Source organism: Anomaloglossus baeobatrachus, chromosome 1, assembly GCF_048569485.1.
Source record: "Anomaloglossus baeobatrachus isolate aAnoBae1 chromosome 1, aAnoBae1.hap1, whole genome shotgun sequence".
Taxonomy (NCBI): Eukaryota; Metazoa; Chordata; class Amphibia; order Anura; family Aromobatidae; genus Anomaloglossus; species Anomaloglossus baeobatrachus.
In genome coordinates, this window is record NC_134353.1 from 615,787,240 (window position 1) to 615,806,240 (window position 19,001).

The 19,001-nt window shown below is 46.7% G+C and overlaps 1 protein-coding gene across 1 annotated transcript in view; it reads left to right on the forward strand.

The window, feature by feature from the left end:
- Positions 1–19,001, forward strand: part of HABP4 (hyaluronan binding protein 4) — an 82,454-nt gene that overhangs the window by 41,075 nt on the left and 22,378 nt on the right. Inside the window, exon 4 of the mRNA XM_075340500.1 lies at positions 8,311–8,463. Within this exon, the coding sequence (XP_075196615.1) occupies positions 8,311–8,463 (153 nt within the window). The remainder of the gene's footprint in view (positions 1–8,310; positions 8,464–19,001) is intronic.

Here is a 19,001-nt window from a genome sequence, read left to right on the forward strand (position 1 = left end):
CCCACCCTCGACATTAGTATCTTCCTGACCAGTCACTGAACACAAGCTGCTGCCAATCAGGGATTTTGGTGGGGTTTAATATAAATTAACATTCTGACCACTGCTTCATCTACAAAAGAAAAAGCAGGGATTCTGTCAAAACTACATAAGCAGCTCAGTAACCCCTTATTTGACCACCAATACCACTTAAAATTGACCTGAGATATAAGAGAATAGCATCCTCCGACCAGTGAAAGTGCAGTAACTTTCATCTGTAGACTATAGCTGACATTCTGCTGCATCAGTAACAATTGGTGTCGACACTGGCCATAGCTGTTTAACACCTTTTAAAGGGAACCTGTCAGGTGCAATATGCACTCAGAGTCACAAGCAGTTCTGGGTGCATATTGCTAATCTCTGCCTAACTGTCCCTGTATACACTAGAATAGATAAAGATATATATTTAGAAAAAATATTTTAAGATCTTTTATCGTATGCTACTGAGCACAGAGACTAGTCCCAAAGGCGTTGCTTCCCTTGCTAGTCAGCCCCATTAGCATGTTAGCACATCCCTGTGGGTGTGCTAACATACTAATGAATGTGCAGCGTCACAGGATGATCTCACTCACCTCTCCGCCCGACACTGGATTTAGTCTGTGCGCATAATCCCGGACTTCGGGTTATGCGCACCACTTCAGTTTGAAGCCAGGACGCGTACACCCTGACCGAAACTCCGGGGTCATGCACACTGAGCCGAAATCCCCAGTCAGGCGGCGATGGCAGCGGAGAGGTCAGTGAGATCATCCTCTGACGCTGCACATTCATTGGCATGTTAGCACGCCTACAGGGACGTACTAACATGATAATGGGGCCAACTAGCAAGAGAAGCAATGTCCTTGGAACTAGTCCCTGCTCTCATTAGCATACGATAAGATCTTTAGAAATACTTTTTCTAAAGATCTCTTTATCTATGCTAGTGTATAAAGGGACAGTTAAGCAGGGATTAGCAATATACACTCAGAACTGCTCGTGGTTCTGGGTTCATATTGGACCTGAAAGGTTCCCTTTAAATGCTCCTGTCAATGGTGATTATGGCATCTAGCTGTTTAATGGTGTTTGGGTTCTCTTTAACCCCATCTGCATCCTGAGACTTTGATTGTGTGGTCCTAATTGCTGCCATGGCAATTAACGTCCAAATAACGACTTTGAGGTCTGCTGACTATAGTGACCTGTTAAGAAGTTAGCAACATTTAGGTGATGATAAATTTTCTTTCACATCATGCCACTTTGCATTGTAGCGACCCTGAACCCATCAGGAGCTACAAGGTACTGCATCCTGTCAAAGATGCAAGGCCTACCCCCAGGAACCTAGAACACCAGTACCGGTAACAGCAAAACACAATATAATCCCTATTTTTCCCCATTCCCCAAGGACTGGTGACAGACTAGAGTTGGACCCAATGGATGGCCACCTAGGGGTGGAGCCGATCCAGTCCACTAGACAGCCAGGTGGTAGGGGTCAGACAGTTGGTGTAGTCAGAGAGTCGTTAAGTGGAGGTGAGAGGAGACGGACGTAACCACAATGACAGTGTAACGTTGACCTGAGGGCCCAGGCGTGTGGTTGCCTGTGGAGGATTACTCCTGGTACCATAGCACAGACTAGGTTCAGAGCCCTAGGTCAGGCAAACGCTTCAGGCAGACCTGATAAAATCTGCACAGTGAGGGGACCATCCAGGACCTCACTGGCCGTAAAGTCCAGGGGCACCAGCAGTGACTGGATAACCAGGGACCGGAACAGAGCACCGACCCTACTGGGTTCAAACTGCCGCCGTACAGACTAAAGATTGAGACTACCAGGAGGGGACACTCAGATGCTCCAAGCCACGGGGACCCACCAACTAGAGAAGGGTGCAGGGGAAAGAAGCCACCAGGTCACCAAACTGGCACTGGGACTAAGGGAACCAGCGGTGAGAACCAGCCTCCCTTCCGGGTACCAGCCATTAAACTGCTGTGAGTAAAGAACCCAGTTACATTGCAATCCCTTGTTTGGCCATTGGCGTCCCAGCAGTTAGTACGCGCGGCAGCAGCTTCCCCCCGCTTCAGGAAGTTGGCCGGAGATGTCAGAACAGAGCATCGCCTCTGCACATGCGCGGTGGGTAGCAAGATGGCTCTGCCCACCGCTGCCTGCCCCACAGTGTTTAAAGGGAAGGACTACAGGTCCCAGGTTGCTCTAGCCTGATGTTCCGCTAAGTAGAATGGAGGAGTCACAGGACGCATCCTGCTAGCGCAAACTGAGCGAGCAGCGTGTGGAGCACAAGAAGCAGTCGCCGGAGCGGTCACTGCCTCAAGGGAGCAGCGGGAGTCTTTCTAGTGGAGGTCATCCTGCACAGAGGTAAACTGCTTCTCGCAGGAGTCCCCAGAGGACCCCTCGTTCACCTGAACCAGTAACGTAGGACAGTGGTGGGTACGTGACCTGTGGTCATCTATTCCCATTAATGGGAAATTTCTGTTCCTTTTTTCTCCATGCCTTACGATAAGCCTAGGAAGAAGTCAACCAAGACAAAGCATAAGGAATGCCCCTTGTGAAGCGCCTCGTTGCCTTCTCACTACCAAAAAGGTTATGCGGGACTTGCGTTCATAAGACAGTTGCAGAAGAGATCCTAGATCTAACTAGTAGTCTGAGGGATGTCATCCGAGCAGAAGTTCGAGAATCCCTTAAGGGATTTGCTTTTCCAGCCATCCCGGCCACCTCAGCCAGATCTGTTCTGAAGGAAAGGGAGTCAGGAGAGATGTCTGCTTCTGATTCAGGTTCATCCTATTCTTCTTCCGTATCCTCATCTGAGGAAGATGTGGGGGGGTAAACCATGCTTTCCAACCGCAGATGTTAGCCATCTCCTTAAAGCAGTCCGGTCCACAATGGGCTTGGTGGAGACAAGGGGACAGGAATTTGAGGACATTATGTTCCAGGGCCTGGAACATAAGAAACGCCGTGCCTTTCCTGTTCACGACAAGGTAAAAAGACTGATTAAAGACCAGTGGGACAAGCCTGATAGGAGGGCTTACCTTCCGTTCCTATTCCGAAAAAAGTATCCCTTCCAGGAGGAGGATTCCTGTCTATGGGACCACTGTCAAAAAATTGACAGTAGCCGTGGCTAAGACGGCGAAGCAATCCTCCCATTTGAAGACCTGGGGTCCTTGAAAGATCCGTTAGACCGGAAAGCGGACACCTTTCTTCGCTCTGCTTGGAAAACATCCGCGGGTGCACTCTGGCCTGCTGTTGCTGGTACCTGCGCAGCCCTATCCCTGATGATCTGGCTCCAACAACTGGAAGATCTGATTAAGGGAGATGCCCCTCGTGATCAACTTCTGGAGGCTATCCCCAGAGCAAAAGGAGCGGTGGCCTTCCTGCCTGTCAGAAACTCTAACTCTGCATGACGGTCACTCTGGTTGAAAGGGTGGCCAGGCGACTCAGTCCAAATCAAAGCTTTGTGCCATGCCTTGCGAAGGGGAGTAAGCCACTCGATGACATCTTGGAAAAAGCAGGTGACAAAAGGTTTCCTACCTTTTTTCTTCTATTCTCTTTAGGCAACGCAGTTTCAGAAGGAAATGGTTCTCCAGGAAAAAGCAACCCTCATCCCAGGAAGGGGTGGAGAGACAGCAAGAAGCGTGTTCAGGCTTCTCCTTCGGCCCTTCTACCGAGGGTAAGAAGCCGGCCCGGTGATGTCTCCATCCAGGTAGGAGGCAGTCTCTCCTCCTCCTTTTTCCCCCCGCCTGGGGTCATTAATCATTACATCACTCGTTAGATCGGCAGACAAGCAACTCTTTACAGCAGGAAGTGGAGGGCCTGCTCTGAAAATCCGTCCTCATGGAAGTCCACAAAGGAGAAGGTTACGGCTTCTACTCCCTGCTGTTTCTGGTCCGAAAACTGTACGGTTCTTTCAGGACAATTATCAATTTAAAACTCCTCAACCGTCATCTGGTGTATCAGCATTTCAAGATGGAGTCAGTGAAGTCTGACATCAAGATGCTGTTTCCTGGGTTTCATGGCAGTGTTAGATCTAAAGGACGCGTATTATCCTATTCCGATCCATGCTGCCCATCAGAAGTTCCTCAAAGTAGCCCTTCCTATGGTTGGGGTAGTCAGAAACCTTTCAATTCAGGGCCCTTCCCTTCGGCCTTGCAATGGCTCCAAGGGTATTCACAAAGGTGGTGGCAGAGGTGATGGCTCACATCCACGAGAGGGAGATCCCCCTTGTGCCGTATTTAGAAGACTTCCTGATTGTGAGGACATCAAAGGAGCATTGCAGGTTGGGTTGGTGATGGCTATCCTAATGACACTGGGTTGGCTTATAAACTTCAAGAAGTCAAGACTACAACCCTCCACCCACCAGTTGTTCTTAGGCCTCATTCTGGACTCTTGTTCTCAACTCTGACTCTTACCTCCAGAGAAGGTGCTCAGTCTCAGGACTCTGGCCTCTATGGTCATCTCACACCCAGTCCTCACCCTCAGGGAGGCCATGTCTCTACTGGAATCCCTGGTGACATGCATCCCGGCAGTTCCCTGGGCTCAGTTACATACACGTGTACTCCAGGGGAGGTGTTGCCGGCACAGAGGCTATTGCATGGGCATTTATACAGGAGCATTACTCTTTCTCCTTGGGTTCTCCTATCCCTCCGCTGGTGGCTGCGGACTCTGAATCTTTCGACTGGGGTCCCTTGGTGACTGCGGTTTTCAGATCACTACAGACGCCAGTGCATGAGGATGGGGGCTTATTTACGAGCTCATGTGAGACAAGGCCCCTGGACTCGACAAGAAAGTCGTAGCTCCTCAAATCTCAGGGCGTTATGGGCTGTTGGGAAGGCTCTACACTCCCTCTTTACACTATTGGTGGGGAGCAATGTCAGGGTTCTCTCAGACAACAGGGTGGCAGTATCTTACATCAACCACTAGGGGAGTAGGAGGTCTCGCTCCCTTATGAAGGTGATGGAGCAAATGTTTTCCCTGGCACAAGTACTTTGGTCTTCCCTCACTGCACTGCACATTCGGGGGGGGGTTGGGGGCGGACAATGTCAGGGCCGACTTCCTGCGCAGGAATCCTGTACGCCAGGGGGAATGGTGCCTGCACGAGGAGGTTTTCCAACAGATAGTGCAGCTTTTGGGGGTCCCAGACTATGGACGTTTTTGCCACTTGAGCCAACAGAAAGGTCAGTCTATTCTGCTCCCTCAGGACAGACCCTGGGCAGTAGACGCCTTTCACATATCATAGGCCTCCGGTCTCCTTTATGCCTTCTCACCCCTGATTTTGATTCCGACAGTTCTGAGGAAGGCCCGAGAGGACAAAGCTCAGTTGCTACTGATGGCCCCCTTTTGGCCCATGAGGGCTCGGTTTTTATGGCTACGAAAGATGTCAGTATCAGACCCTTGGATCCTCCCGGAGTGAAATGATCTTTTCTCCCAGGGCCCTCTACTTCATTCTCAACTTCCGGGCCTTCATTTGACTGCTTTGGATTTGAGTCAACTGTTAGACGGTCAGGGGTTCTCCTCTAGTCCGGTTTCCACTCTCTTGCAGAGTAGGAAGCCAGCTACCACTAAGATATATGCCAGGGTATGGAGAAGGTTCTTGTTCGGGAGGAGTCCATTGGGCGAGCCTCCGGCGGGGGAGGTTCTGAAGTTCCTTCAGAAGGGGCGGGAACTAGGACTGTCAGTCAGTACTTTTGAAAGTCCTGATTTAAGCCCTGGGGGTGTTATATAACTCCGACTTAGCTGGTAATAGGTGAAATAAGAGGTTTATTTCATCCTGTCAGAGGGCGAGGCCTCTTCCCTGGTTAATGTTTTCTCCATGGGATCTCAATCTGGTTCTAGACTCCTTGACAGGTCCCCTGTTTGAGCCCCTGACTGATTCTGTTGCTCTGTTAGTGGCCCTGACATCAGCTAGATGAGTCAGTGACCTTCAGGCCCTCTCGGAGAAACCCCCCCCCCCCCCCACCCCCTACGCAGTTTTTTGATTAGTACTCCTGCGGACTGACCCTGCCTATTTACCCAAGGTGGCTAGTACTTTTTATAGATCGCAGGAAATTGTCCTTCCTTCTTTTTGTCCAGCCCCTAGGAATCCTAGGAATCCTAAGGAGGAACGATTACATACATTGGATGTGTCTAGAGCCTTAAGACAGTAGATTGAGGTCAGTAGGCCCTGGCGGAGGAGTCGGGCTCTGTTCTTGTTTTCAGGGTCCTAGATGGGGGTGTTCTGCTACCAAGGGTTCGATTTGCTAGATGGATCAGGGAGGCGATTTAAGGCAGCTTACGTAGCCCAGAATAGGCCCATCCCGCAAGGTATCACGGCTCATTCTACCAGAGCGGTGGCAACTTGGGCCGAGAGAGCAGATGTCCCCTTGGATCTCTTATGCAAGGCAACTACCTGGTCTTCTCCTACGACCTTTTTTCAGCACTACAGTTTAGACTGTCGGCCACGGTGGATCTGACCTTTGGTAGAAGGGTGCTAGACGCTGTGGTCCCTCCCTAAGGTTGTTGTCTTCAGAATCTCTCTGGTGGCGCTGTCGTGGTGAAGGGAAAAATCTTAAATTACTCACTGGTAATTTTTTTTTTTTTTTTCAGAAGCCACGACAGCGCCACTGCTTCCCACTACTTTCTTGTTCTCACCCTTCGGCTTCTTGGTATCCACGGTCCTACAGATTTTCATTTCATTCGGTGTAGGTATTGTATTTATTTGACCTATTGTGTTTCTGATATTCCTCTGTGCTCTGTAACCAAACTGATGCGGTAGAGAGTGGCCGCCCTTTCAGTGGGTTTCCTGTCCTAAGATGGGCGGACCTATCTGGTGGCACTGTCGTGGCTTCTGGAAAAAATCATTACCGGTGAGTAATTTAAGATTTTCGTGATGCCACTTGCGGTATGCGACTATATAGGGAAATCCGCCGCTGCTGGGACTGGTGGTATTGGGCAGCTTAGGTGTGATGGCTCTCTGCAAGTAGAGCTAGGCCGCAGGGGAGGATGTTGGTGGTTGTAGTATATAAAGTGCAGACGTGTAGAAAGAACTGACAACACAGCGGCTGCAGTTTAACTTGTGCTTTATTCACTGCTTTGGAGTTGCTACTACCTGGTTTGTGCTGGTCTTTACCAATTCGGTATTCCCATTGTTCCACTGCTGGTGTAGTGAACTGGTGAACTTTATCTCCATGCACCCTGTAGTAGTCTGTGGGTCCCCATGGCTTGGAGAGTTTTTGGGATCTCCTTCGGTTGTCTCCGTCTGGGCCTGTACGGCAGGCAGCTTAAACCTTTTGGGTCGGACCTCTGTCCCCGTTCCTAGGTTACCTCTTTGCTGCTGTGCCCCGGACACTAATGTTGGTAAGGTCCTTGATGGTCCCCTCATCTGGCAGATTCAGAAGAACCTAAATAGTCTTCCTGAACTAGGGCTCTGTACCCAGTTGGTGCTCGGTCCAGTGAGTACTTCATTGTACTCTCCCTAGCGACCGTACTACCTCTTAGTCACTTAACACTTTCCGGTCAGCACGTCAACATCTGACTGACTTGGTGTCTGGTTACTTTCCATCTTACAAGATGTTCGTCATCTGTCCACTCCACTGACTAACCCCTCCTCTTCCCAGGTTTCTGACTAGTGGATTGGATGCGTCCCAGCCTATAGGTGACCACCCGTCAAGGCCATCTCTAGCCTGTTACCCAGTCTGGGGAAAAGGGCGTGGTTCTGTTTGTGTGTTGTGGTGTTTTTACCAGCACTGGTCTTCCAGGAATCTGGGGTTGGATGATTTTAAAACTTCGAACGCCCTAACAAAATAAGAGCATTTTACAGATGCTGATGTAAGAGACGTGATGTGACTGCATGATTGCCCCTTTTAATCCAGATGTTTGAGAATTTAACATTTTTAGACATTTGTCAAATGTTTGGATATTTTTACAAATAAAAACAAAACATATTGATCTAAATTTACCATTATCATAAAATATAATGTGCCACAAAGAAATAATCTCAATCACTGGGACACATTGAAGCATTGCAAAGTTATTACCACATAGTGACAGAGTTGAAAAATTTGGTCACTAAGGGGTTAAATGACAACCCTGGAATCAGGCATTCTGACTCCCTACATAAAGTTGCTCTTATATTACAAAGCTAAAACCTGCTGAGATTGTATTTAACAATTGGCCATTAATATACTAATCATGTGAAACAACTTTTAAGTTACAAATAAATTTTAAGGTTCCTCCATATTTTTTTCCTTTGTAAGAGGAATATGGGTTCTTTTTACTTTATTTCAATATTGATTAGAATTTAACTTATTTTTTTCCATATCTAGTTTAAAGTATGAGAAGGAAAGACAGGTGAGAGACTGGCTTGCAACCCAAAGAGGCGGAATGCGAGGCGGAGGAAGAGGCTTTCCACGATTTATGGAGAATGGAAATCAAAGGGGGAAGCGAGAATTTGAAAGACACAGTGGTAATGACCGAGCGTAAGTGTGTTTTTCAGGAGCATATAAGTTTTACAGTTGAAACCAGAGGTTTACATAATCTAAAAAGACACCTATGCATGTTTTTCTCACTTGAAATCCGAATAAACTTTTTCCGTTTTTAGGTCAATTAGGATTACCAAAATTATTTATATTTACCAAATGCCTCCCTAATCAGAGGACATTTAAGGCATTTTTATTACTTTCTGCAGTCAAGTTTACATACATTTCATTAGTATTTGCTACCAGTGCCCTTAAACTATATGGCTTGGGGTCAAACGTTTTTGATATCCTTCCACAAGCTTCTCACAATAGTCGGTAGGAATTTGGGCCCATTCCTCCTGACAGAACTGGTGTAACTGAGCCATGTTTGTAGGTCCCCTTGCTCGCACCTGCCTTTTCAGCTTGATCATTGTTTTCAATAGGATGGAGATCAGGGCTTTGTGATGGCCACTCCAAAACATTGACTTTGTTATCCTTAAGCCACTTTGTAACCAGTTTGGCAGTATGCATTGGGTCATTGTCCAATTGGAAGACCCATTTTCGCCTAAGCTTTAAGTTTCTGTCTGATGTCTTGAAATGTTGCTTCAGTACATAAGTACAGTTTGCTACATAAATTTTTTCCTCATGCTGCAATTTATTTTATGAAATGCACCAGTCCCTACTGCAGCAAAACAACCCTACAATATGATGCTGCCACCCCCGTGTTTCACAGTTTGGATGGTGTTCTTAGGCTAGAAGCTTCTTTCTTTTTCCTCCAAATGTAACAATGGTCATTATGGCCAAACAGTTCAATTTTAGCTTCGTCAGACCACAGGACATGTGTCCAAAGTTAGTCTTTTTGGTTTTTTTTTTTTCCTTGTGTGCATTTGCAAACACTAATCTGGCTTTTTTTTCTTTTGGAGTAATGGATTTTTCCTGGCAGAGTTGTCTTACAGCCCTTGTTGATAGAGTACTTGTTTCACTGTGTATAATGACACAATCTTACCAGCTTCCACCAGCATCTTCGTGAGATCTTTTGATTTTGTTCTTGGGTTGATATGCACATATCTGACCAAAGCACGTTCATCTCTGGTACACCGAACGCATCTCCTTCCTGAGCGGTATGATGGCTGGACATTCCCATCTTGTTTGTACTTGCGTATGATTGTACCGATGAACAAGGCACTTTTAGGTATCTGAAAATTGCACTTTAAACTAAAATTAAACTTTCCCATGATGCTGCACAAAGAAGCAGTATGTTTCAGGTGTGCATTAAAGTACATACACAGGTGTCTCTAATTCAAATGTTGCCAATAAACCTCAGAAGCTTCCAAACACATGACCTCATCATATAGGCTGTACTATATTGTTTAAAGGCATAGAACTTTGTGTATATTAACTTTTGACTTTGCAGAAAGTAAGAAAAATGTCTTAACCCCTTAACGACCGCGGGCAGTAAAATTACGTCCTAAATGTCATAATGTTACGGCCCGCGGTCCTCCGGCGGCAGCATGCCGCGATCGGCGCACATCTCAGCTGATTTTCACAGCTGAGATGTATGCCTGCTAGGCATGAGCAGAATCGTTATCTGCTCGTGCCGATTAACCCCTTATATGGCGATGTCAATACGTGACAGCGCCATTATAAGCGTGATTGCGGTAATGTTTTACTTACCGCCCGATACCGGAAGTCACGTGACGCGATCACGTGACTCCCGATAGTTGTCATGGTAGCACAGGATCATGTGATGACTCCTGTACTACACCTGACTTGTTTTCACTTTCGCTGTGCGATCGGAATACTGATCGCAATAGCCCCCTAGGGGGACTAGTAAAATAAAAAAAAAGTAAAAAAAAGTTTTAAAAAATTAAAAAAAAACAAAAAAACCTAAAAGTTCAAATCACCCCCCATTCGCCCCATTGAAAATTAAAGGGTTAAAAAAAATAAAAAATATACACACATTTGGTATCGCCGCGTTCAGAAACGCCCGATCTATCAAAATATAAAATCAATTAATCTGATCAGTATACGGCGTAGCGGCAAAAAAATTCCAAACGCCAAAACGATGTTTTTTTTGTCGCCACAACTTTTGCGCAAAATGCAATAAGAGGCGATCAAAACGTAGCATCTGCGCAAAAATGGTACCGTTAAAAGCGTCAGCTCGAGACGCAAAAAATAAGCAGTCATTGAGCCATAGATCCCGAAAAATGCGAACGCTACGGGTCACGGAATATGGTGTAAAACGTTCGCCACTTTTTTCGGACAAACTTTTCCGATTCTTTTTTTTTTTTTTACCCCTTATATAAAAGTAAACCTATACATGTTTGGTGTCTACGAACTCACACTGACCTGAGGCATCGCACCCACACATCAGTTTTACCATATAGTGAACACAGTGAGTAAAATATCTCAAACCATAGTGCTATCGCACTTTTTGCAATTTTTCAGCATTTGGAATTTTTTTGCCGTTTTCTAGTACACTATATGGTAAAACTGATGGTTTCATTTAAAAGTACAGCTCGTTCCTCAAAAAATGAGCCCTCACATGACCATATTGACTGAAAAATAAAAAAGTTACGTCTCTCAGAAAAATGGCGAAAAAAAAAAACGGAAAGCGAAAAATCGGCCGATCGTGAAGGGGTTAAATTCTCATTCTGGCATTTGACAAATGTAAATAATTTTGGTAATCCTATCTGAGTTAAAACAGGAAAGGTTTATTCTGATTTCATAGGTAAGGATGGTTGACCTTAGGGAGATACACATCCAGCACCACGGAGCACCATCACATGTTTTCTCAACTCAGTGATTCTAGAGCAATGCCCCCTGGGAAATATGCAAAACAAGGAAGCCGCGGAGACACCATCACGTGTTTCTCAACGCTGGCAGGTAACTAGCCAGGTCTTTCACCGGGAAGGAAAAACCACGGGAAGGGCAGTCAAGGAAATGCTAAAACATGGTATCCATCCACAGACAGCTGTTTTAGGGTATTTGCCCCTCATCAGTGTGGAGTAGCGTTGAGAAAACACGTGATGGTGCTCCGCGGTGCTGGATGTTGATCTCCCTAAGGTCAACCATCCTTACCTATATAGTCTTCTACTAGGCATTGCTCCCACTAGCCAGTTTCCTACTCCACACTGATGAGGGACAGCATGATCTAAGTGAAAAGCAGGCGCGGGTGGATTGCAGATCCACCTGCGCCTGTTAGCCCCATATTTCTGTTGTTCAAACGAGTAGATGTGTGGGAGGTCACCACCGATTCACCGCAGCAGCCGGCGGTAATTACCGCGACATTACCAAGGACAAACTGGGGTCGTAAACGAGTTAACCAAAAACACAATGTTATTAAAGATAATTTATCTAATAGAGTAGACCTTACAGTATATGTAATGTGCAGCTTTTACATACTGTAGATTAGTTTCAGATCTGCTTTAGAATAGAATTTTGTAGTTTTAAAATATTCTAAATTAAAATAAATACTACAAAGTTTGCATTAAGAATATTTTATATTTTTTATTTTATAAAATCGGCAGTGCTGAATGGGTGTGGATGGGGAGTGGTTATGGGCGTGACTAGTGAAATGGGTGTGAATAGGGGCATGGCCTAAAATTGCTGAGGCACGCGTTGCGCGCCGCACAGTTTGTCCCTCTTTCCTTTCTTTGAAAGTTGGGAGGTATGTATATGTGATATCTCCTCCTTGGAAATATCATGACATAAAATATTACAAGATAAGCAATTCTCAGATGTATTAGGAAAATTAAGACTTTATTTTTCAGTTTAGTAATAAAGCTTTGAAACTTTAAATGAGTTATACAGTTTTGTGGCAAAAGTAAGCAGTCACTCTGACTGCAGACTTCTGAATCCTTAGAGCGTGCTCACCACGTGCTGTCAGGATTCTCTGGTGTTTCTGGTGGGAGCGGGCAGTCATGTTGCAATGTAGCCTGCTGCGATGTGCATACTTCCAGCCACATTCCGACGAGACCTGCACAACTTCACTTAGTTCACTTGTATTGAATGAGGCAGAGCTCATCTAGTCAGCATGGGACTGTATTTATGCAAATCACATCCTTGTGGTCATGTGCCAGTCCGGTCTCTCACCAGCATTACCAAAGAATCTTGACAGCACGTGGTGTGCATGCCATGGGGTTTCAAAGTCTAGTCACATAGTAAATGTTTCACCACAATACCAGCTGTAGTAAGCAGGGCTGTGGAGTTGGTAAGCCAAATCTCTAACTCCTCAATTTCCTTGATTCCAACTCAGTCTCCCTCATACAGTTTAAACCAGAAGTTTCCTGTCACTATCTATAAAGACACATCTGCATGTTTTTCTCACTGACATGAAATCAGAATAAACCTTTCTCATTTTAGGTCAATTAGGAACCAAAATTATTTGTATTGTAAAATATTTGATACTTTCTGCAAAGTCAAAAGTTTACATACACTGAGTACTATGCCTTTAAACAATATGGGACAGCCCATATGATGTCATGTCTTTGGTGTCTTTGGAAGCTTCTGAGTTAGACACACACCTATGGATATATTTTTCTGCACACCTGAAACACTGCTTCTTTGTGCAGCATCATGGGAAAGTCAAAAGAAATCGGTCAAGATCTCAGGAAGAGAATTGTGGACTTGCACAAGTCGGTTTCATCCTTGGGTGCAAGTTGGGATCCACGCGGTTTTAAACCTACCAGAGTGGCTTCTCCGGGTCCGAAATTCTCAGGGAATTCCGGATCTGGCACTCTGGAAATTTTGAAAAAGAAAAGCGCTTAATACTTACTGAGGCTCTGGCATGGCTGTAACTGCTTCCAGGCCACTCATTCTTTCGGGGCTGCTCATTATTGCTCTTCCATATGCACTGCTTTCCCCTTGCACCAGCAGTCCTGGCGTCTGTGGTTAGTTGCAGTCAGTTGCGCCCCCAGCTTGTCTGACAGCGTGTGACTGCAACCAATCACAGAAGCTAAAACAAAAATGCCAGCTCAACTTAAAAATGGCATGTATTATAAGATGTGCACTGCACCAAAAATACCAAACTGTGCTATTTTAAAATTTTAGATTTTTGGCAAAAAAATGCAATTTCTTGAGCTATTCTGCCACATCACGGCAAATCTCTTTGAGGCAGTCCTACTCTAAAATATTTTTATTTAAAATGTGCCATACGTCCTCATATGAAAAAGTAGTACTGCCTAAAGCAGCACTTACCTGGTGCTTTTCAATCCTGTACCCATGACTGAATCATGGCTGTGGGCGGGACAGGCCCAAGCAAATGCTGCATGAATTTAATAGCTTGTGGACAGGGCTTGATGGCTGAATGTGAACAGCCACCAATTGCCAAAATCAAGACAGGTGTAAAAATAAACCAAATTGGAAGTGCACGGCAATCACAGAAGCTGTCGGTGGGTCAGTATCGTGGTGTAAAAATAAATAAAAACAATTGTCATAGGGTCCCCCCATATGATACCCAGCGCAGAGAAAACATACTGCAGCCCCCAGCTGTGTGCTTATATTGGCTGTGAATTAAAATAAGACGTGGATTAATAGCCTGCAGCGATTTTTTTTCTTTTCACTTACAGATCAGTAATGGGGGTCTCATAAATGCCTCCTATCACTAATTTAGGGCTTAGTGGCAGCTGTGGGCTGTTATTAACCTTTTATTACCCTGATTGCCACCACACCAAGGCAATCGGGAGGAGCCGGGTAAAGCGCCGTGCCTGTCACATTTAATGTATTTGGCAATTCCAGGTGTCCACAGGCTTTTTTTTAGGTTGGGGGGCCCCAATAACGATGGGTCTTCCCAGCCTGAGAATACCAATACCCCAGCAGTCGGGCTTTATGATGGCTGGGTACCAAAATTGGGGGAAGAAACCACGCACTTTTTTTTTTTTTTTTAATTATTTTTTTTTTGTGCTGGGGAAAAAACTGTCTTTGTATCAAAATAAGAGGAACCACATACAAGATAAGTGCATGGCTGGGGCTGCAGCCTGTAGCAGTATGTTTTCTGTGCTGGGTATCCCAATATTGGGGAGACCCTACTCCAAATATTTGATTTTTACTGTACGTGATAGACCCGCAGACAAGGTCTGTGATTGGAATCAGTCAGATACCATACTGTCACTCTGGGTGAGGGTGCATCTGGCTGCAACTAATCAGACTCTGATGGGCTGGGAAAGCAGTGCATATGCAATGATGGAAAATTATCGGCCACAGAAGTGAATGAGCGGCCTGGAAGCAGTTACAGCAGCGCCGGAGCCTCTGTAAATATGAAGCGCTTGCTCCTATCTCCCTATCCCTTCAGCCACCACTTTTAATCTCCAGATTCTGGTCCTCATAGACTTATATGGCGTCCGGCGAGATATCCAAGACCAATCCCAGGCAGGAACCTGGTTAGGCCCAATGGTCCTGGTTATCTGCAAGTCCGCCCATTACGAATTACCACCACTCTTGCACACACATAATGGTAACGCTCCAGCAATATTCTCTATGTAGACTGTCATACTGGCTCTTAAATTTATACAATTTGACTTCAAGCTTTCAAAAGATCTAGATGACAACCATATTCTGTGGTACACACTTCATTTGTGATCCGCAACTACTAAAACTTTGCATTAGATCATCAGAAATAGTCTCCATAATCTTTTGTAATGGAAATCAATATTACATTAAAAACTAACATTTTTCTTAATGTAAGCAGCAATCCTGCTCAGTGCGTCGTTTTGACGCTCGGAAAAACGTTACATTCTGCATTGCTTCTGTCCAGCGGTCAGTCATTCCACAACTGATCAGTCGTTCGGACGCAATGCAAGGCCATCAGTCGGAATCGGTCAATACAAGTCTATGGGGGAAAAAAAAATGCAATCCTGCTAATTATTTTGCAAGATTCCATTTTTATTGGTCACCCATGACAGCACCCCACGAGAGAGAGGGATTTGCCCTTCAGGGACAGGAAACCTGCAGGATAAAAATGGCGGTATCTCTCCCCGCATCAGTTGGTTTCCTGTCCCTGAAAGGGGAACCTCAGGAACGGTGGTTCTGAAGTGGTTTTTTTTTTTTGGTTTTTTTTTCTTTTCCCTTTTGAGGGATTCTACTCACTGGCCTGGCTGCGGTACAGCTGGGCTGGAGGCTGCAGAATATCCAGGAGTTTGTCTGCTGCATGCGGCGCCGACTGGATCCTGCTGGACGCCGCTGTCTGGTGGAGGTGTCCGGTGGTGCGCCAGGCTGTGTTCTGCTGGCCAGGCGGGTGGTGTTCCTAAGGGGGACACCGCTGTGTCTCCGGGTCTGTGCACACCCTGGAGGCATCCTTTTGGCGTCTCTAGGGTTGAGTGGGCCGGAGGGTGCGTGTCCAGGGAGATCGCCATCTTGAAATGACTACTTCCGGTCCTGGCTTTGCGCACGCGTCACCACTGAGTGTGCCCCGCTGACGAGCGCGTCTGGGGACACAACCTTTGCTGGGGGTGGCCATCTTTGATGGGCCAGTACAGGCTGCGCATGCGCAGGCACGTCGAGAGGCGTGCCCGCTTGCGGGTGCGCCGGACCAGCAGGGGAGCAGGGCCGTCTCTCAGGAAGGGGAAGGTCCTGGACACAGGAAGACCGGCGGCTCCTGGAAGCGTTGGGGGCGGGAGCTGTTGAGCACTCCTGCCTTTGTAAGGCAGTGAACCTAAGGCCTGGTGCTCCAGCAGGACCCCTCCAGCCAGGATGGAATCCCCTGAAGCTCACCTGCCTGCGTGAAAAGCAGCAGCCAGCAAAACTACTCCTTCCGGGATGCTTCAAGAAAGGACTCGTCACATGACAAGACCTCTGAGCCGGTACATCCTCCTGTCATCTGATGGTGATTGATCTTTGTGGAAGTTTACTTAAGTAAAGATTTTCCGTTTCTTTCTTGCCTAAACATAAAATTTGCCCATTGTGTGAAGTACTTTTGCAAGATACCTGGGCCAAGAAATCCTGTCAATCCTGCATACAACAAATGTTGCAGGAGGAGACTCCGAGTTTTGTGGTGGATTTAAGGTATATTATTATTAGAGCGGAAGTCCAGAATTCCCTTCAATCCCTTCATCCAGAGAGAAAACGGGCCAAAAGAACCCGGCGACCTTCACCGGTTTTGGATGATTGACAGGTCAGAAGACTAACATAGGCCTTCGGATGCGTCTTCTGATTCTTCTTCGGACAGTGATGTAGGGGGGCGCAAGTGCTTCCCTGTTGAAGAAGTCAGCAGACTTGTGAAGGCTGTAAGGTCCTCTATGGGGCTAACAGAAGACAAGGACCACCGTTTCATACAGTACATTATGTTTGGGGGGCTGGCACAGAAGTGACGTGCCTTCCCGCTAAACAAGAATGTGCAGGCCTTGATAACGCATGAATGGAAGGGGCCAGACGAGACGTCTTGCTCCTCATGGGATAAGGCGCCTAAGTTAGATGTGGCAGTCAAAGGCCTCCAAAAAATTTGCACTCCCCTTTGAAGACATGGGTTTTTTAAAGGACCCCTTGGACAAAAAAGCCGACCAGTTCCTTAAGAATTCCTGGGAATCGTCAGCAGGAGCCTTGAGGCGAGCGATAGCTGCAACTTGTACGGCTAGATCACTAATTCTCTGGCTGGATCAACTAGCGGAACAGGTTCGGACCAATGCACCTAGAGAGGAAATCCTCGCTTCTGTTCCTCTGATTCAGGGGGCAGCCGCTTACTTAGCAGACGCTTCAGCGGACTCCACCAGCATGTCGGCCAGGTCTGCAGCATTGGCCAATGCGGCACGCAGTGCACTATGGCTCAAATGTTTGCCGTGGTATGCCCAGACCAAACAGAAGTTGTCACCTACCTTGCACTGGAGATTAGCTCTTCGGTCCGGCTTTGGATAAGATTTTGGACAAGGCCAGTGATCAGAAGTGTTCCTAGTATGTTCCTCCCTTCGGATCGACGTTCCTTTCGGCGGAGACACTATAGTAGGAAGGGGCAGTCTACCAGTCAGTCCACCTGGTCAATCAGAAAAAAGGTGGAAAAGGTTTCCTATTCCGGCGCTCCTCCCAAGATTGGGTTTCCCAGGTGGGAGGAAGACTCTCCCACTTTCTTCCAGCTTGGGAAAAGATTTCTTCCAACAAATGGATTTTGAGTCTAGTGTCCTCGGTCCTCATATTGACCTTCACGGGTCCACCTCCCCACAGATTCTAGGTCACAAAGCCAAGATTGTCCCAAGACGAACAGCGGGCATTGGAAAGAGAGGTCCAAACACTTAGAACAAGCAGTGTTATCAGGCGTTCCAGTTGCGGAGGAGGGGGAGGGATATTACTCTCCTTTCTCGTAAGGAAACTGTATGGGTCCTTTCGGACCATTATAAACCTGAGGAGACTGAACCGTCATCTACACGTTCCAACTTTCAAGATGGAATCGGTCAAGACAGCAATCAAGGTCCTCTACTCCAACTGTTACATGGTAGTCTTAGACCTCAGACGCATACTACCATGTACAGATTCACGCTCCTTTTCAGCCTCTTCTGAGGGTTCCCCTCAAGGTAGAAGGTCGGATTACTCATTTTCAGTTCAAGGCGCTCCCCTTTGGCCTGGCAGTAGCACCTCGGATATTTACAAAATTGATCCTAGAGGTCTCGGCGCATCTCACAGATCATCCTGGTCCCGTACCTGGATTTCCTTTTATAGTAGGGGAGTCGGCCCAGTGATTAGAGCAGCTGCATCACGTTATGACTGCTTTAACAAATCTTGGATGGCTGATCAACCTGGAAAAATCAAGGGTAATACCAGCAACTTCTCATCTATTCTTAGGTCTCACTTTGGACTCTGTGAATCTCGGCTGCCAGCTTCCGGAGAGCAAAATCATGAAAGTTTAGGCTCAGGTCTCACAGGCGGTTTCTCATCCAACAAGGTCACTAAAAGTCCATGTCCCTTCTGGGCCCCCTGACGTCTTGTATATCGGCGGTACCATGGGCTCAAGCATATACCAGAGCCTTGCAGCAAGACGTCTTTACAAATAAAGAGCTCCTGCGTCATTGTTTCAACGAGCAGATAGTACTAGCACAGTCCATGGTGTCCTCCCTACAGTGGTGGGGAAACGCGGAGGTGCTTGGCAGGGGGTCCCTTGGTCAGTCTCTCCAGACAGGGTCGTATTGATACACCAGCCCTACCAGATGGGGGGCTCATCTTCAGAATCACCTGATACAGGGACAATGATCTGTAAAGGAACAGGCCCTGTCCTCCAATGCAAAAGAGCTCCTGTGGAGAAGGCAGTGCACACCCTGCTGCCACATCTAGTCCTTAATCATGTCAGGATAATGTCTGACAACCGTGTCACTGTTGCATACATAAACCACCAGGGAGGTACATGCTCCACAACCCTCAGTCTTATATCAGGCAAAATCCTTCATATAGCAGAATCTCACCTTCTCTTGTTGTCAGCAGTTCACATTCGGGGAGCAGACAATGCTACGGCGGACTTCCTCAGCCGGGTTCCGTTGTGGCAGGGGAATGGGTCTTAAAGCCCTGTATTTTCATGCTCATTTCTCACATGTTGGGTCTTCCAGTTATAGATCTTTGCCACGAGAGCTAACAGGCAGACTCAT